The 19,891-nt window shown below is 36.0% G+C and overlaps 1 protein-coding gene across 9 annotated transcripts in view; it reads left to right on the top strand.

The window, feature by feature from the left end:
- Positions 1-19,891, top strand: part of Ss (aryl hydrocarbon receptor spineless) — a 218,423-nt gene that overhangs the window by 168,139 nt on the left and 30,393 nt on the right. For all 9 annotated transcript variants that reach the window (XR_014426963.1, XR_014426964.1, XR_014426962.1 and 6 more), the window contains one exon: positions 17,113-17,202. Coding sequence is in view for 1 of the 9 variants with exons in the window: in XM_083055338.1 (XP_082911464.1) it covers positions 17,113-17,202 (90 nt within the window). In the remaining 8 variants the exon portion in view is untranslated. The remainder of the gene's footprint in view (positions 1-17,112; positions 17,203-19,891) is intronic.

Below are 19,891 nucleotides of genomic sequence, written 5' to 3'. Positions count from 1 at the left end.
AGCTGATCGGTACGCTTGAAAAATAAAAATAAATAAACGATGCAGTGACGAGAGCCGCGTGAAATATTTAACCGATTTGCAGGGCGATATATTAAAGTCCTTGGTAACAGGACTGCCTGCATCGCGAGTTATGGCTGATGGTTGGCAATATATATATTTACATATATACATATATACCCTGTATATTTATACTTACACCCCTTACTGCCAAATATCGAGTTTATATATATGTACACATCAAACCTTATATTTAATAACTCTTCGACTTGTAACTCTCTTGTCATATATATTTTTTACTGATACTTTTTCGGAATTCTAGACTCTTCCCTTTTCAATTTATTTATATAAAATTTATATTAAATTTTGATTGAAATTAAACTATTGCAATCCTCTCTACAGCACATTCGGTGCGCGCAAGCGATACCTATCTCTTAAACGGCACTTACGTAGAGGGTCATTATGTCAATCCGCGTAAATGGAGAAAGAGAAAAAGGATCGCCGGTTCAAATTATCGATTCTAATCTCTAGTCCAAGGACCAATCAACCGCGATATGATAACTCAGCGATTACAAACGATCGACTCCATTTCGAGCGATAGATATTATCTGCGCGATACATTCACCTGCCACGAGCACCATATACGATTCACGATTGATCGACGGTTAGTGGGGTATTGTTGTGTATGTATGTGTGTGTGTGTGTGTGTGTGTGCACGACAGATGGAGAGATGAATGAGGAGGCAGAAGAGAAGAGAAACGGGCGTGCTACCGAATGACGATCCGTGATTGGAACTGTCTGTCAGGGAAACGATACGATTGGACGTCATGTTTGATGGGTAGAACTGCAGATGGGCTTTTCGTATATTATTTCGATGAAATATAGCGAAGCGAATGATACGACGAAAATAGAAACGTGGGGATCACAATTCGGTAATTCGGAAATAAAAAGTCTATTATGTCAAATCGGACATTTCTCGTTATGGTGAAAAGAAAAGTTTATGAAACACAAATTTTCTGGGGATAGATAACGATAATGAAAAATAAAATAATTAATAATTAATATAATAATAAATAGAAAATGATTCTAGTATATCGATTTTTTGATACTTTAAAGAAAACAAAAATTAGCTTCATTTATAATATGTCAAATAAAAAATATATGTAAGGCAATTACAAGAACGTGTGCCTTTGAATTAATTTTTTTTCAAACACTTATAATTATTCATACACTTGTTTCGATAAAATCGATTGATTCGTACGATATAAAAGTCTCAAATTGCATCGTAGCGAAGGGAGAGGCTTGCGCCGAAATTAAATCATCGGTAGTGAGGAGAAGAGACAGGAAGGAGCGGGAGAAGAGGCAAAGAGAGAGAGAGAGAGAAAGGGAAAGAAAGCAGGGAGATATCCGGCTGATGAACCGGCTATGAAACCGAGGCGTACGAGGTGTCTATTCCTCCAAAGTATGGAAGGGTATATACACGGATTAATGGCTGTGTATCATGCAAGGCTATTACGTTCCCTTTCCTGCGTTTTAGGTGCGCGCGCGAGGGAAAGGGACGCGAGAAAGGGTGAGGGGCAGAAGGGGACAAACAGAGAGACGAAGAGCGGAGAGGAGGCTGATGGAGCGAGAAGGGTTAGGGCCCAGTGCGTTACACTTACATATACCTATACGAAGTATGCGTACGCGCGATTTCATGCACAGGCACTCGGGATCAGACATGCGCGATCGAACGATCCCGCCCGGCATCTATAACGCCGGGTTATTAATTGTCGGCTCGTTAATTGCGTTACGTACGCCCTTGTACGCCCGGAGCTAATTCCCGAACGGGCCTCCGACAACCAGCGACACGCGCCTCTCGGACCGCCCTCGAATCGCGAAACGTCAAAGTGACGTGAGCGACGTGGATCCACGTTGATGTGACATTACGCGGTGAGGAAACTGAGAAAATTTATATTTCGTAGTTTCTTAGGGTTTCCACTCTCGTATTACATATTAACTTGGACTTAAATAATAATTTCTTGTAAATTATAAATATAAAAAATTATAAATATTTTTATACCCATATATTATAAATTATAAATAATTCCATGTATCAGTTTATACATTATTTTTGATTGATTCATTCTATGATTTTTTACATCGAAAGAATTTTGATTGCAATTTGACGCGTCTCTCTTCCAGACACGATATATATCGATTTATGAAAATGGACGATGCACATTACGACTGATTTTTCCCAGGGTCTCTTCGTGTTCTTTGAACCTTTGAAATTACCGGTTTCCGGGTAGTTCACCTTACGCCAATATATCCTCCCCTTCGACTCCGTATATCAATAACATATTTAATACAATTCGCGCGAGTTCCGTGAAACACCGACTTTCCAGGACCTTCCCTCTTCCTCCCTTACGTCTTTTCTCCCTCGACTCCCTGTTGACCTCTTCTTCCTCCCCCCTTTTCCCTCCCCCTCGCGCACAGCGCCGTCTCTCCTTTCCACCCGCTATATACCGTTTCGCCGATCCTCATAAACTTTACGAACCCCGACGGTAAATCCGGTTTATGACAAGCTGGCTGCCACCACGAGGCATCTACGAAATTACGGCTGAACGCGATCGGATTTTTATACCTCTTCTCTCCCTCTCTCCCCCCAATTAAACGCCGCGCATCGCGACCGGAATGACCGAGGAGGCAGGGGGCAACGGGCCGCGATTGAGGGAACGACTCGTTTGGATACGACACGACGTCGTCCCCTTGTCTTGTCTCGCGGGGAAGAATTCGCGTCTATCGAGTTACACAGCATCATATCAACGCCTGTTTCTTCCCTGCGTATACATCATTCCCTCGTGCCCCATCTTTCTCCCTTTCGAATCCCCCGCCCCTTTCATAGGTGCAAATTTGTCTCGAGATGTATATGGATGCTGGTAAAAATTTAACTTCTACGAAAAAAAAATTAACTCTTGAGAATCATAATTTATTAACTTTTAAATATTTCTACTTAGTCATAGAACGCATCTTTTTTCTTCATTTTGTTAAATATATATATTATTTAATATTAACTTAAATATTGAAGATATTAAAAAATATTAGGCAGGTTTCTTTTTTATTAAATGTCCTCTGATGCTGTTCGAGAGAGACTGGATAAAAGATGTGTGTCCCTCTGAAATTTAATTCATTTACTTTAATGTGTTTCGCCGAGAATGTGTGTAATGAATATTCTTATTAAATACTTCTGGGCTTGGAAACTATGCTGGTTTAGATAGCGTTTATTATTGCAGTGTTTATATCCAATTTTTTAATTTGAATTTATTGCTGTTATGCATCGTTATAGCATCAAAAGGCAAATTCGCACGAAGAGTGACTATAATGGGATCTCTTCCAAGAATTACGCTCTTGTAGAGTTATACCGCAATTAAAAATCATTGTTAATCCTAAATATAAACTTGATACTTTTTTTAATGCGACAAACACTGTTGATGACTCGTATTCATAAATAGTTGATTAATATTGTCTTGTAAATTACTAGTGCTATAACAAAAGGATTTTTAATTTCATTGCTGACGAATTTTCTTTTATAGCAATTAGTATTTCAACAATTTTTGTTTGGCGAATTACATTCGTGGAAAATTGTTACCAGAAAACACAGTTTCTATCGTGACGATAACTTTATGCAGAGACATGCGAAACAAGTTTCTTTGTGCTAAATACTGAAATATTTAAGAAACACAACTGAAATCAAATACACGGACTTTTAACCGCGTTAAAGTATCGTTTTTCGTGAGTAGCGTGCAAGGAGGTACCTTTCTACTTAATACTTACTATTCTCTAAACGGGGTATGCGGATACATTACTTCTACGAAAGTTTCCTCGCGTAAAACGTTTACTGCCCTTTTTCGTCACTTCTGCCACGAAGACGGGGGTAAGAAAGACAGAGAGAGAGGGAGAGAGAGAAAAAAGAGAGAAATCGTTTCTCCTGAATCTCTCCGACGTAAAAGCTCTAAGCAGACCGAAAGCATTCTTCGATCAACTCGACACGAAACCATCGTGCCGGTAATTCGCCACAATAAACACCGCCATTTTCGCGGATCCGCTCACGAGGAGCCGCGATTCGGAAAATCGAGAAAATAACAACGATCAAAATATCATATTTTAATTACAAAAATAAAATTTTATTTTACTTCTCGCATGAATAAAAATGTATCTAATTTATTATATATATAAAATATATAGATATAATAATATTTACATATATTTTTATATATATTTTACGTGAAATTATTCTTACTTTTTAATAAACTATATTAAAGAATTTTATTTCAAGAATTTAATTACTGACTTCTCATATCGGTTTAATATAATACTGGCTTATATAGTGTTGACTTACGCAACGCTTGTGTAATTTCTTAGGTGAATCGGCATGATGCTGGATGCAAAGCGCTATTTTCCCTAATGCAAACGAATGAAACGCTGATTATGTGGCCGCGCGGTCGATCGGATTTTTCAATCGTTGAACGAAACATACTTCGCCAATCCGTTTCTGTCGTCTCTCGGAAATTATCACCCGGCGCGAACGCGCACGATACGCGACGGGGGGTTCCCCGTCGAGCAGCGAACGCGGCTCCTCAGCTTTCATTCCTTTATGAAACTCGAATGGATTTTTTTTAGATACTCTACGAGAAAATTTTAAGCGATCGGCCAGGTTTTTTCGCGTCAGGGTGCACTGTTATTATTTGCGACAGGCTCGATCAGCGAAAAGTGGAAAATTGTCGTCGAGTTCGCTAATATGGCGAATACTCTTGTAAAATGTATTTTATTATACATATGCATATATGTATGCCTATGCAACAGTTGCGAGTAAAAACTTCCGCGAATAAAACTTCTAAGAAGAATGCAAAGTGATTTCATCAATTCAATTTTAATTAAAAATTTAATCTTCACACGACTCTGATGGAAAATTGTCAAAGTTTCTACAAGAAAACAGAGTCCAATTTTTTAATGCGAAATTTTTGATTCCAAATCGGTTGAGAAATTCGCGAGGTTCATATATCGACTTGCATACATCTCGTCGAAATTCGGAAGACGCGTCAAGGACGACCAAGGTGCCTATCAATAAAGCCGGTCGTACGAAATGGAACGTATTGCCGCGAAATTACTTGTTATAAAGCCGATCAAAATGCAACGAACCTGTGCATTATGTCGTTGATACAGCACTGCGGGCGAAATTCGCTCCTAACGGGGGCCCCCGCGTCTGTTGTCGGTCGGTCCCCCCTTTCGGTGGTCGTGGAGATCGGCCAATTTTTACCCCGGCGCGCAACTCGGACTTCGGGTACAAATCACGCCTCTCAGTGACGTATCGCCGCGCGAAAGCGGCCATTTTGCTCTCATATTTTTTATTTAATAGCCACCAGGGCTATCGTGTATCGCATTAATACGCGGCAGCGGTAGCGTCGGTAAAAGGGGGTCGTGGTCGGGGCGACCCCCGCCACCCGGTAACCCGTAATCATAACCGAGATATTTTTCTCCCCGCGCCTTCTTTCCAATCTCCTCGCCCCCTTTCCTTCCGGTGCCCGCTACTACGTCTACGCTTCTAATTTAATGGCTACATCTCTCAAAGACTCTAATAATGCTCTACGATGCTTAATGAGGTATGTTTTTGGTGCAATTAGAACAGTAGAGAACCTGGAACATTTATAAACGTTGCTTGGAACTGACATTTGATTTGAGTTCGATATAAGATTATTTTATTTTTTATATTATTTATACTTTAACATATATTATTACATATTTTATATATTTATATATATATATAGGTATCTTTATTTAAGATCTATCAAAGCTTAGCTATGCAGGCACGATTACCTCCGTGACTTTGATTACTTTCGAGTCACGAACACCAACCGTTCTGAAACGGATTTTCATGCTGTTCGATGCTTTGAACACAAAATGCTACTTAAGCGTCATAAAACTGAAATGACATACTTTTCAGTTGAATGAATTAACAGAAACGGTATTTTTTACGTATATAGTTTACGCGCTCGCCAATATCAGTAGTGTATACGTTTATAAAGCTGACGCAAATTTATTCCACGATTCTTAGCATTACGATTTTTTTTCTTAAAATCGCACAATGAGATTGACTTATATTATATTTTTATTATATTAGTATTTATTATTATTTTATTATTTGTATTATTATTTTGTATATTTTGTATTATTTTTTAAATTAAATTGATATTTTTTCAATTCGCGGTTGTTTGAATCAATTCGCGAAATCATCTAATAATACATATTTATAAATTATAAGTAATAAATACGAAATAATATTAATAATATAAAATATATAAATTATAAATAATATCGAACTATCTCTATTTCTTCCAACTATATCGAGCCAGGAATGAGTTTCGCTTCTTGCATCAATCAGAGCACCAGGGGTGGAAGAGGGAGAGGATTTTCCTCTGCTAAGGAACACGCGTGTTACACTCGCACGGTGCAATTTAGATCACGTCGCCACGTGAACGAGCGATGCGGCTAAGTCGACTTAAGTGAATTCCGTGTATACGCGGCAAATTGGTAAAGTAACGAAGAGTCGGTCGGTCTGGATGGAACGAGAAGGCACAACGTATGTATAAGCCCGAGCCTGATCATCGTGTTATAAAGGTCTTACTTGTTGCTGATGGTTGCATGTCTGCCACCGAGGTTTCTGCGCGAGTGTTCGGTGCCCTCTCCGCTTTTCCCGGCTGATTGCTCCGTATGCGATAGGGGAACTTCGTCCCGGATGGACGGCCGGCGGTTTCCGGTTTAGTCGTTGAACCGGCCGAAAGTTCCGCGATTTCTGCACAAGTCTCGGATCCTTAACGGCGAATCACTCGAGCTTATACCGAGAGAGAAACGACGTAGCTCCGTGTCTAGATTGTATCATAAAGTGTTTTTCGGAATCTCGTATTTTTCATTTGTTGGAATGGAAATGCAAAGTTCTTCTGCTTTGCTGAAAATTACAAAAAATTTATCAAAATTAAATTTATTTCGATTGATACGACATTAAAATTATTGCAAACAGAATAATGGGGGAAAAATTTAATTTTCTCGTTAGTCGTGGAATTAATAAAAAATAAAAATAGTCTGTATATAATTTAGCGTCTATAAGAAACTATTTTATACAGAAGAAAAAAGATCTGTGTTTCCACAAATAAGTTTCATTGATAGAAAAATAAAGTTCCAGCTATCATTTAATGTCGACATCTCTCGAATTAAAAATTAACGAATCAACGATTTTATTCGAAGAAATTATTTTTTGTAAATGACTTTTTTAAAATGATAAATGTAAAGGGAACACGCGAAGATAATCAGACATAATTAGATGATCTTTGTATTTTCTTCCTCGGGTAACTTTAATCCGGCATATCGCGTTCGCATGCACATCTATAAATACTGGAAAGAATTTGCTTCTCGCACTTGAAATATCTGCGAAGCGGTACAGCTGATTTGTTGAGGTAACCGTACACTCGAACTTTTACGGATGTGTTGCACACGATGTATCCGCAGCCATTCAACTTTTTAACTTTCTTAGCCGTGACTCCCTGTCTCTCCTTTTGGCGAATCGACTTTTAACTTTATATTGAAGAAGAGCGATGAAACTGCGACGAGTTCTCGTTTCGCGAACGTCCAATTTTACCAATATTGAATTGAAGAAAGAATCATCAACAAATAGATTCTTTTACGCATTATAGACTTAATAAAATTTCTTTCATCTTTCTTAAAAATATTATAATATAGAAAGATAAGATGGAACAGCAAACAATAATTTTTATATTTTTTAAATTAATCAGTTATTTGTAAAAGAAAAATTTAATATTTATATAAAAAAAAATTTATAGCAAAATTAACTCTAAAATTTTTAGATTATACTTATAAATTTATTATAAATATTGAATAATATATTTAAAAGTTTGACGCGTAAACTATATATGGCACATTATATCTATTTTTTATTCTGTCGTTTAATTCAGTTAATTGCATGAAATTTGTAATCTCTTTAAAAGTTTTCTCTTTCTTTTCACTAAATGTGAAAATGGATAATAATAATTAGAAAGTAAAAATAATGATATATATTTGTTATTAACGTAACAAGAAACAATAATCTGTTGATTGAATGATTGTAATAATTACGATTACTGACAGCTGTCAAATGTGAAAAGTCGAAAGAAAAGAAGATTTCACATGCGCTGTTAATTAAGGCTGCCGTCGTGCTAAACTAGGTGAAAGGATTAAAAAGGAGATTATAAACTATTGTAAGTGGCGACGAGCATTTTTAAAAAAGCCATCGCATAAAAAGGAAAAAATATCTGTCGGGATAAACAGGTCGTCATTAAATCGATCGAATTCAGCAAAGTCGAATCGCATCGAAACGTCTCGCGGAACTTAATTTAGGAGCCTCAATTCCTGCGAAACTATTCTTTTCTTTAATAATTTTTCTGTTGTTTTCATCAAGGAAAACTTATCGCGTTACCAGTAAAATTGGCGAAATGTATAATATAATAAAAATGCATTCACAGAGCGCTTTGCCAAAGACATATATTTCGCCAAAAATTAATTATAATTTAAACTTGATTTTAGTAAGAATTAATTATAATTAGAATTTCTGAAAGAAATTAATTTATAATTCTTTCCTAAAATCAAGTTTAAATTATAATTAATTTCTTTCAGAATTATCAACACGGAATCTGTTTAATAATATTAGAAAATATTAGATAATATATGCGTCTAATATTAAGCATAATTTTTTTATAACTTTCACGATTATTATCAATTATTATACATAATTTGGTTTTGACATTTGATACTTTGATTCGATCGAAGAAGCACCAGTAAAAAAAAGAGGAAGCAATCATACACGTCCGGAATGTGCATCCATAGATATAACAATAAATTGTAAGGAACATTAAACTGCAATGCGGGTTAGTAGAGAACCTCGGATCGTCCACTCCTATCGCGATTCATAAAACGACGGATACTCAAGCTCGGTATATAATTGCAACGCAATCATTAATGCAATGCGCGGCTCACTAATCCTGAAATTAGTAGAGACCAGATGGTGGCAGCTGGCAATTTACACAGCACCGGGTCAATGATATCACAAATGTATCTATCCCCCCGTGTATATCTGTCGCGTAAAATAATTTTGTTTCAATTTGCAAAATTATCTAATAATAATTTCAAATAATAAATAATACAAAATAATAATATAAATTATAAATAATACCAAACTATCGCTATTTCTTCGGCTATCGAGTCAGACTATTCGATCTTCGGCGCGTTTGCTATTATACTTTTTTCTCGAGAAACGAATCGCCGTTTTGACCATATTTCTTGGCATCGAATAATGTATTTGGATCGGGAATCAAGGACTTCGCTAGCATCGTGAGCGGAAATCGAGTAGAGAGGGCGAACGCAATTCTCGTAGACAGCGAGTCGTGAGTCAGAGAGAGAAAGACCTGGACTGAGTCAAAGGTAACTGTAGGTTGGGTGGGTGCATGGGATAGGATGATATGAGGTTAGGTTGGTGGTCGACGGGGCTCGCCTTGGTCTGGCACCGCTAGTCCTTCCCGTATTGATCGCGTGCTCCTTTCCTCCCTTAGATACCGTGTCGACCCTCTCTTAAGCCTTACGTATGGCCCGGGTTCGCTTCTACCTTAGGCTCGACCTTAAGGCGAGACCGTTCATGGCGGATCCTCCGATCGGGGCTGAAATCAAGGGTTGAAATTTATAGAAATACGAGCGAGAGTTTATCTCTCCGTCTCATGCACGGATGATTATTCGTGATAATTAAAATTCGTGATTGATGTAAGGCATATTCTATTTTATATAGAAATTTAAACTTGAGGGAATTTTGTCATAGTTGAATATTTTTCATAGTTAGCAAAAGTAGATTTTTTTTATTTTCCTAATCTAGAGCAATTTTCTGGATAATTATCAAATTTTTAATTATCCGATAGTTGTCACCGGAAAAGATTCGAGAACGCTTTTCTCCGAAACTAACGATGTTTAGGAAATTTCGAGTTTTCCTTATTAATTATGATTTTATCATAATCTTTTGTATTCAAATCTTTCACATCGTACACACACACATATAAAATAATATCTATCATTATTATTTTATAGGACAAAAACAGCTAACGATAATCCAAGTAGGTAACAAAGTAGCAACTCAATTTAGATAGATAATTCAACAATATTATACAACGCGATCGTCATTGTTAAATCTATTGCACTGCGATACAATCACTTTTCGCACACATGTATATTTTTCGCGGAAGAAGTATAATATTTACTTGCGAAGCAACACAGACGCACTCGCCATCTGATAACATGTTTTTCCTTTTTTTTTTCTTTTTTTACAACAAGGTTGCAAGATGGTTACCAGTGCGTTATATGCATATGCGCACTTTGAGGAAAGAGGGAGGTATTTACCGCGTCGTTTAACGATCTTAACGAGATACGTTGCCGAAGAGCTTAATTAACGGAGGGTCTGGTAAGAAGGCGTCCGTCACGCGCGCTCGATATGCCAGAGCGACCAATGAATTACCGGGCGAATTTTAAAGATATCGCCTCTCCCCTTTCCCTGTCTCTCAGAATGCGTGCCATGATATGTACGAAGCTGCAGCAGGTGAAGCTGCGCGATCGGCAACCATAATTTTTTCAAAACAAATACTCGCACGCAGAGTGTCTATGAAAACTTATGTGTTGATACTGTGACAAATTTTTACATGAGAGATTCGAATGATCTGAAAAAGAGATCTTGAAATATCTCTAGTTACTTACATTACCTGACTTTAATTTGAGCTTTCATACTTTCGAGTTTAATCCGTTGCTAGGATCGCTGTTTTATTAATCGCTGCAGTTCCTTAAAATTTATATTTAATTTTTTTTTTTTTAACCAACGCGATCTATATTTTAGATCGCAATTATTTTATAAGCGCGATCGAGACAACGGCAGTAAGATTCCACTGAAAAACAGCTGATCCAGTTTTGTCGTCGCGTGCTTGTTCGCGACGCAATTAGCCGTCCAATAAACCAGAGTAAGGCGGCCGAAATTAGAGATAAATTGTCGCGAGGGGGGTCGGGAGAGGGGGAGGAAAAACCAGGCAGAGAATTAAGCTAATTTGGATGCGGCTACTTTTAATCGATCGTACAAAGATGGAGCACAGTATGCGCCGTATAAGGGATCGTTAATGATAATAACGCATGCAACGCGAATAACGTGAATAAATGCGTATGGAAATAAAAATCCGTCACGAAAATCCAGGACAGAAACACGTCGTTAATGCCTCGATTTAATTCTCTTCAACATCTTTATTGATCTCTAAATGCGAACGATTTCTCTCTTCATATATCTCTCTCTTTCTCTCTCCTACGGCGAAGTCGGGTACTGATATAGTAAGTAAAGGGCACCTGTCATGTAAATTTTATTCCACTTTGAAATCGTGTATTGACGACTGATTAGAAACACATTCGATTCCATCGCAATATTAAATTAAAATGCACAATTCTTGTGTGACAGAAATCAGCTGATAATTGTCAAAAATATGAATCGAGTTTAAAGAATTATATAACATATTATTTACAACATGTTACTATTTTAATTTTTATAACACATTATTATTTTAAAAATTAATTAGCAAATTAACGCTTTAATCAACTGATTTTTGTCAAAAAATATTAATAAAATATTAATAGTGAAAATTTGCTAATTAAATTTTAAAATAATAATCTGTTAAAAATAATAAATAGTAATCTGTTGTAAATAATATGTCAAAAATATTAAAATAGTAATATGTTATAAATTAATATCTTACAATGCCTTATCCGCGATTAATATTTTTTGACAGAAATCAGCTGATAAATGTCAAAAATATTAATCGAGTTTAAAATATTATATAATTAGCTAATTTCTATCAAAAAATATTAATAAAGCGTTAATTTGCTAATTCAATTTTAAAATAATATGTTATAAAAATTAAAATAGTAATATGTTGTAAATAATGTGTTATTATACCTTATCCGCGATTAATATTTTTTGACAGATATCAGCTGATAATTGTCAAAAATATTAATCGAATTTTAAAAGTATTACCACATATTATTTAAAATAGTATATAATATATAAAAATAGTAACAAATAACAATTATAAATAATATCTTATAATATCTTATCCGCGATTAATATTTTTTGACAGAAATCAGCTGATGACTGTCAAAAATATTAATCGAGTTTAAGGTATTATAACATATTATTTAAATCTGCTATTAAATCGATCACGCACCGGAGGTTACGCATCGCGGAAGTGCGGGTGTTTCTCTTCCGCGAAGAAAGAGAGGGGGAGGGAAATAAAGAAGGAAGAAGGAGGAAGAGGAGGCGCAGAAAGAGATGCACACACGCGTTTTTTTTTTTTTTATTTCTCGCGTGAGCTGCTCGGCGAATCCAGTCGCGTGCCACTCGCGGGAGCGCACTCGCGTGTTCCGTCCAAGCGTGAACTTCTAATACCCCTTCATCCTCACCTTGACTCTCCCGCATTAGCGGGGTCACCAATAATACTTCACGCACGAAATCTTTCCATTTTCTTCGCTCACATGCGAGTCACGGGCACGGACGACGGCGATGCCTGGCACGAAGTCGGCATGCAGATTTTCGAGTTCAAGAAACCAAACACACACATAGTGTGTTTATCACGAGCGTATGTAAAATTCATGGACGAGCAATATAGGTCGAATTAATTGAATGAATACTGAAAAGAAGTGTATTCTCATTTCAAGAATTTCTTCCATATATTTTTATTAAATTATTATCATTTTTATTAAATTTTGTACTTTTATTTGTATTTCTTTACAAATTTAATTTTTATTCAATTTACAAATTTTCAACTCTAATGAAACTTAAGCAATTACAAATTATTTTAAATTTATATGAATACCGTTTGAACGATTTTATAATTATCAATATTATATGTTTACTTATATCTTTTAATGCATAATATTTCAATAAAATATCATGTTCTAAAATAGATGCTAAAAGGATTCTCTTAAGAAGGAAATTCTTAATTTATAAAAATATAGACGGAATGGGATTTATTTTTACACACACATTGACAGAAAAAAGTACATTATTATACAACACTTAGATAAAGAGAGAAAGCATAGTACACGTAGACCGAGCATGTGACACGAGACCTGGGTCCTGAACGATTAAATTAGATTGTGTTACACGTTACTTATTCGTGAACTCTTCTCTTAAGTCGCTCAAACCTTCTTTTTCGAGTTAGTTATTAACTTTATTCTTTCTTCTATAAACTAAAAAAATTATTCAGTGACAAACACTGCACTGCAGTGTAAATTGCAATACTATATAACCATTGTATGTTGTTGCAACAATATAATCGTATAACGTCAAATGAATGATCTGTATAAAAAAACACACCGTTTGTTATTAACAAAGAATATATATTAATCAAAATACTAAATTATGTAAATAATTTTATAAGAATTATATAAAGAATAGATTTTCTTAGTTTAAGAGAATGTTCTATAAAAACACTTCAGAATATCTACTAACAATAAGATTAATTTTAGTATACAACCCTCTTATTTCGAGAATACAATTTTTTCGATGAAGAAGCTATGATTAAAACATTAAGCTCGAACGAAAATTTATTTGTATCTCAGTCGTACATTAATTTTGGAAATATTTCAAGACAATCCCAAAGATATAACTCGTCTCAAATAATTTTTATTAATAATATAAAATTATTTGTTTTAGAAAAACTTGGTTTGCAGTAATTCAAATATAACATCATTTAAAATTTAAAAGTGTATTACTAGGTATATAAGCCCGCTTGAAATAGCGAATCACTTCCGTTTCACTTTATTGCGACGCGAGATCTCCGACAGAATGACAGTCATGATCGCGAAGACTCCGTAAACCGGTCGATCGAGAGAAAGATAGAGAGAAACCCGATTACTTCTCCAAATAATGCAATTATAGTAGTAAGGGCGAACGAGTCTCGCGGGATGTCTACCCGCGGAATGGTCTATGTCGGCCATTTCAAAGGGACGAAGGCAAAGGAAGGGGGAAGCGCGCACAGGGAGAAAATCCTATTATAGCTCCGTATCCTACGCGACGTGGTACACAGCAGCGTGTGGGGTGAAACGAGACGAGGTCGTCGTGGAGAGAAAGAGAAAGAGACTCACCCCTCGTGCGCACATCCGTATTGACGCAACCACCAGGAGATCCCACCCTGCGGATTAACCAATCAAAACGCAGCATCCGCGCATGCGATCGCACGGAAGCGTGCCATTTTGTACAAGGTGCTATCGCGGGACGTAATCGAGGCTCCTGCCTCCCGAAGCGACCGGAAAATGAAACCGAGAGTTTGACACAGTGACATATTTCGTTCATAAAGAAAGGGGTGCGAGGGCTCGACGCATTCGATATGAGCGAATTGTTAGATCAGCCAATCCTCTTTTTTTTACATTTTATATATTATATAAAGAATATATTGTCTGCTAGTAAATTTTAAATATTATAATTATAATATAATTAAAATTTCATATAGTAAATATATAATTATATAAAATATATAGTTGAATTATATTATGATTAATAAATATATTAAAATTATAATTTTTTTAAAAATGGTACCAGCGAATTTCTGATAAATCATACACGAGTTTAATCACCATAATAATAATTATCAACGCGCCTTTCCTAAGAAATACGGCCCTCATTTTACTCCGGTATTAATGGGGTAGTCAAGTCCACGATCGCGTTGCTTGCGAGGGTGTCGAAAGCCAGGATTAGGAAGCCGCGAGATATCCGCAATTATCGTAACTTTACGAGCGTGCATCGCAATGCGGAAGAATCCGGAGATATCACAGAAGTCTTAACTCTTTATAGAAAGTAAGTAAGAAGTAAGAAAGTAAAAATAAGAAAATTACAAGAAAATAAGTATTTGAGAATTCATAAAATATCCTGAGGTAATTTTTTTAGGGGGGACAGAGAGGTTTATTAAAAATTTCGAATTGAGATTTATTAATGAAAATTATTTTTAAAAATTGTACCCTGTATATAGCTAATTTCAAATGAAAATTAATTCTTTCTTGAAATTGATGCACATCTCTTTCTAGCCCGTTGAAATTTAAATGAGAGTCTTACTAAGGTTTTAATTTTTTAAATCATAGTTTAACATATTTTTGAAATCGAGTAGTTTCTTAGTGAAAAACTCATATTAATACTTATATTATTATATTATTAATACTTGTCAATTTTTAATTTCATACAAGAGCCTTCGTGATTCACTTCTCTAAGTAAGATTCTGCTCGATAAAAGTTCATTGGAGAAATAAAATAAAAATTAAAATTCGCACATTTACTCTCTCGCATTGATATTTCTTTTTTTTCGGCTCTAGTCGATTTCAGTAATAATATATACAAGCGCTCGCCATATTTCAAAACAATAAGTTCCCGGTTTATAGCGTGCCTGGCACCGCCACTCTGGCGAAATAAAACAAAACAATACACATTTAGCTCGCAGAGAAAGCGGCGGAACGGACGGAGGCTTTAAATTTAAATGGTTTCCACCCTGTTTCCCCGACCGATATATAAGCGGCGTCGGGGCTGAAGACTGGGTTAAAACTGGGACGGATATTTTCGGCTCTTCGATGCTCGGTGCGCATTCGTCTGTTGCGAGAGATAGAGAATTCGTTTGGTATTTGCCAGTATCGGGACCGCCGATAAATGGGAAAACTTTCCCCGGGGCGGTTTTCAGAGCGCGTTCCCGGCAGAGGAACAACCCTCTCGCCGCTTTCCGAAAGGCAACGCACCCTTCCGTTTTCGTGCCGGCGCGCTATTCTCGCGTGGCGGGCTCGAAATTGCCTGTGTATTTCGGAAAGCTTAATCGTGTACGCCACGTCGGATTACGTCCTTGAATTATTCTTATCGGCATACTCGATGTATGTTACCCTTTACTTTCAAGATTTATTTGCTCCGGAGCTTTTTTTATCGCTCAAAATTCCGCCACTACTACATAATTATTGGCTCACATATGTATATGTGATAGAGATTATAAAATTAATTTTTTTTTTAATTTTTCTGCAATTTGCACATTTTATTAAAAATTATAAAATTAATAATTTAATTTTACAATTCGAAAATTTACATTTTTACAATTCAAAGATTAAGAATGTAAAATGATATTAGGATATATATTTTTCATATTTTTATATTTTCTATATATTGAATGCTTTTTTGCAATAAACTCAAATAAATTGAGTATCTTTATTTTTAATATATTATCGTCTCTTTTTCATATTTGTGTATTTATTGTACTCACTATAGTTAATTTTCTCGATTTTATAATATTTATCAGTTAATGAATACGTGTGAGAGCACACACATGTTTCTCTCTTTCGAGGAAGGCCTAGCTCGATGATAATCAGGATAACAGGTATTTTGGGCCTCGAAGTAAACATTCGAGTTGCAAGCTCGTTTGGTATTTACCGGTATCGAGTCTGCAGACAAATGAGAAAACTTTGCCGAGGAACGTTTTCGAACGATGCCACCGCAAAACGCTAGTAATAGGCCTTTGCTTTCGAAAAGGCAATGTACCCTTTCGTTCTCGTGCCGCCGCTCTATTCTCGCAGGGCATATACTCACGTGTACATCTAACTACGTGTATGTCTAAACCTATATTTTGCGGTGCTCTTAACTTATCTACGCCACGAATTAGCCCCTTGAACTTTGCCCCGGTGCAAAAACGGAGCAGTCTTTCGGTTTTCGATTGTGATCAATTCCGTAATTTTACGGACGTGTTTTATTTAACTGACGATTATAATAGACGAGTATCGCCATTAGCATCGATTAATATATTAATATTAATATATCGGATTGATTCATAAATAAATTTCGTGTTTTACTTAAACTGAATTTTTAAAATTATTTACAATAAATTTTAATCTATTAAGAACAACTTAACTGTTTTCGCATTTAGACGGTGATTTGTTAATTTATTTAATTTAATTTGTTTCGATTATTGAATTTAATTAACGTATCAATTTTCTGTTTCAGGCACTGAATGGGTTCCTGCTAATATTGACTTGCGACGGGGAAGTGTTTTTCGCTACCCACAGCATAGAGAGTTACCTAGGCTTCCATCAGGTATGTTTAAAAAATTTATAAGCCGATTGAACTGTTATCACATTATGGTAGAAAAAACATATTTCTTATTCACACATTTATAAAATATAAAATGTTTAGATTTTTATATTTAAAATGTAATTAAAAAAGTGCATTATTGCTGCTAACAGCTCCACATAAAAATATTGCACGCTCTCTAAAATTTATATCTATATTCTCGCAAATTACGTAATACCTTCAGCGAAACAGCTGTTGAATAATTATTAAAATATTAATTTGATTAAAATCGAGATCGTTAATAATCTAAATATCTCTCGAAAATCTCGCTGTCAGAATATATCGGGAAAATTCTATGCGCATGAAACAAATCTTGATCAATAAATCTGACGACGTTTTAAAGAATCACTTATGTGTCTCTTTGAAAGCGTGTAGGAGTCGGCGACGTATACTTTATAGATCCATAATACTTATAGATACAACCCCCTCGGTTGCGCCTTTTATTACGAGGTAATTCTAGACGTAATTCACCCTTGTTGTTAGTTTATCTTCAGTCAACGTGTGTCCACACCCGACACGCGGCAGTCACGCCAAGCGGCTGTCAGGTTGACAGTATATACATGTGTCACGTTTGTCCGAGCGTCATCCCTTTTCACGAGACAATGTACCCTTTCGCTAGGACTGACGGCTGGTATAAATTTTTCAGTAGCAACAGTAGGTCATCGACGCAATCGTGCAACATGCTTCGCCCTTACTTAGCACGGCTTGGACAAATCTGTGTCCGAGGTGTGCTTGAATAGAGAGAGATCTCAATAGAAAACATTGTGTAAAATTCTTTCTGATAATTTATTTTTTTATTTGACTTTAATATTTTTTAAACATTTCTAATGTCACCTAAACGATGATCTTGCATCAGATCTTAATTGTCGCGATTTCTATTATACACAACGTATTTTAAATATTTTATATTAAAATAGTTTTAAAGAGGGTTTTATTATGTCTTTCGTCACATAATAGAATTAGTTCTAAAATGTGAATTGGAATTTCGGGAGTGAAATACGAATTTTGATGCGACTCTCAATTAATTATGACACCGGGAAATCGTGCGGGGGCCTCATTAAGGACGACGTAATCTCGATTTTATTCGCGCGCGCGACAATCGTAAGTAAAGATCGTTTCTCTTATGTGGAGGAATCTAACTAAGGGAGTACCGATCTCGATTCGCAGACCGAATCTAATTGCGATCCACACTGTTGCACATTCGATTGCTACCGACGGTGTTCACCGCGCACGATCATTTGGATACTTCGACGATAGAACCCTCCCCCTGGGTTCTCTCGGAAGGTTTTTCCCCCTTAATGATAAGGCGGCTGTGGGTAACCACAGTGCTCCGAAGCGGGCTATTGGTTCCACGCGAGAGCATTGTGTAAACACAATGTGGAAACCGATTTCGCGCTATATTTCCGATATATATCGGCGAATCGTCCGTCGCGTTCAATCGGCCCATTTCGATTTGAAACGCATCGAGAGAGAGAGGTGTCGGCAGATTCTCCAAATTTCTCGAGCTCACGGAATCCTGGAATCTTAGTCACGAAAGTTGTCGTGTTTTCGCGCCAAAGTGTAATAAATTATTAATTATTAATAATGATTCACGAATAAATATGCATTCAAACTTGAGAGAATTATTGGCATCAATTTATTAGGATTATTAATTATTACACGACGAAAGACGTAATATTCATACGAAACTCGAAAAGTAATTTAATTTAGGAAACTATTCTTTCTAAAAATTTTTTTATTAAAACTAAAATTTAAAAAAATTTTGAAAAGATTATTTCAAAATTCTTCAATATTTTTATATATTTTTAAATAAAAACCTTTTCAATATAAAATGTAAAAAAACATCTTTCTAAACTTTTAAAAAATATTTTTAAAATTAAAAAAATTATATTTAAAAAAGGTGGTTTTATTTAAAAATTTTTCAATGCAAAAGCTATTTTCTAATTTTAATTCTGACATATACGGTTTACATATATTGTCTATATTTCGGAAAAACTCTGGCAATAATCCCTGATCGCGTTATATCGCTGGTCGTTCACGCGAAAGCGCATTAAAGAATCATCCATCTATCTATAGGAGGGATAGGTGCTCGACTACCCAGCATAATACCGTCACTCGAGCCCCCTCGAGTAGGTAGGCAGATAGGTATACACTTCGGGCACGCACGCGAGCGAAATGTGCATACATTGTAAAAAATGACGGATGATGATTTCCCGAGCCGATGACTCTCTATACGGGGCGCACGCGAACGCGTTGGGTATGAATTGCAGAAAATAGCGGACGATGATTTTCTGACTCGATGACCGCATATCCGAAACAACAAAAAAAAAAGGAACGAAGAAAAGTGGTTTGTTATATACGAGCGTTCTAGATTTCCTCCTAAATATCCCCTCGCGCATGTGTATGCGTTCGAAATCACCGACGGAAATCATCCGCCCCGGTTTCGCTGGGACTGACGGAAGTCGAATTGACTTCTTGCAGAAATCCGCGGGAATGCGATTGTGGGAAAAAAAACGCAACGCGTGTTTTTTTATCGTCATTTTCCCCGTATAAATCGAAGATCCGGTGAATATGCATTTTTTATATATTAATATTTATGCAAAAATTTCTTTATATTTGTACAAATTCATTTTTTTTATTTGGCACTTGATAC

This window comes from Prenolepis imparis, unplaced genomic scaffold (genome assembly GCF_030444845.1).
Source record: "Prenolepis imparis isolate NDT839.2.m4 unplaced genomic scaffold, iyPreImpa1.0 SCAF_15, whole genome shotgun sequence".
Taxonomy (NCBI): domain Eukaryota; kingdom Metazoa; phylum Arthropoda; class Insecta; order Hymenoptera; family Formicidae; genus Prenolepis; species Prenolepis imparis.
The sequence above is the reverse complement of the archived record's forward strand: the minus strand, read 5'-3'. Positions and strand labels throughout refer to the sequence as shown.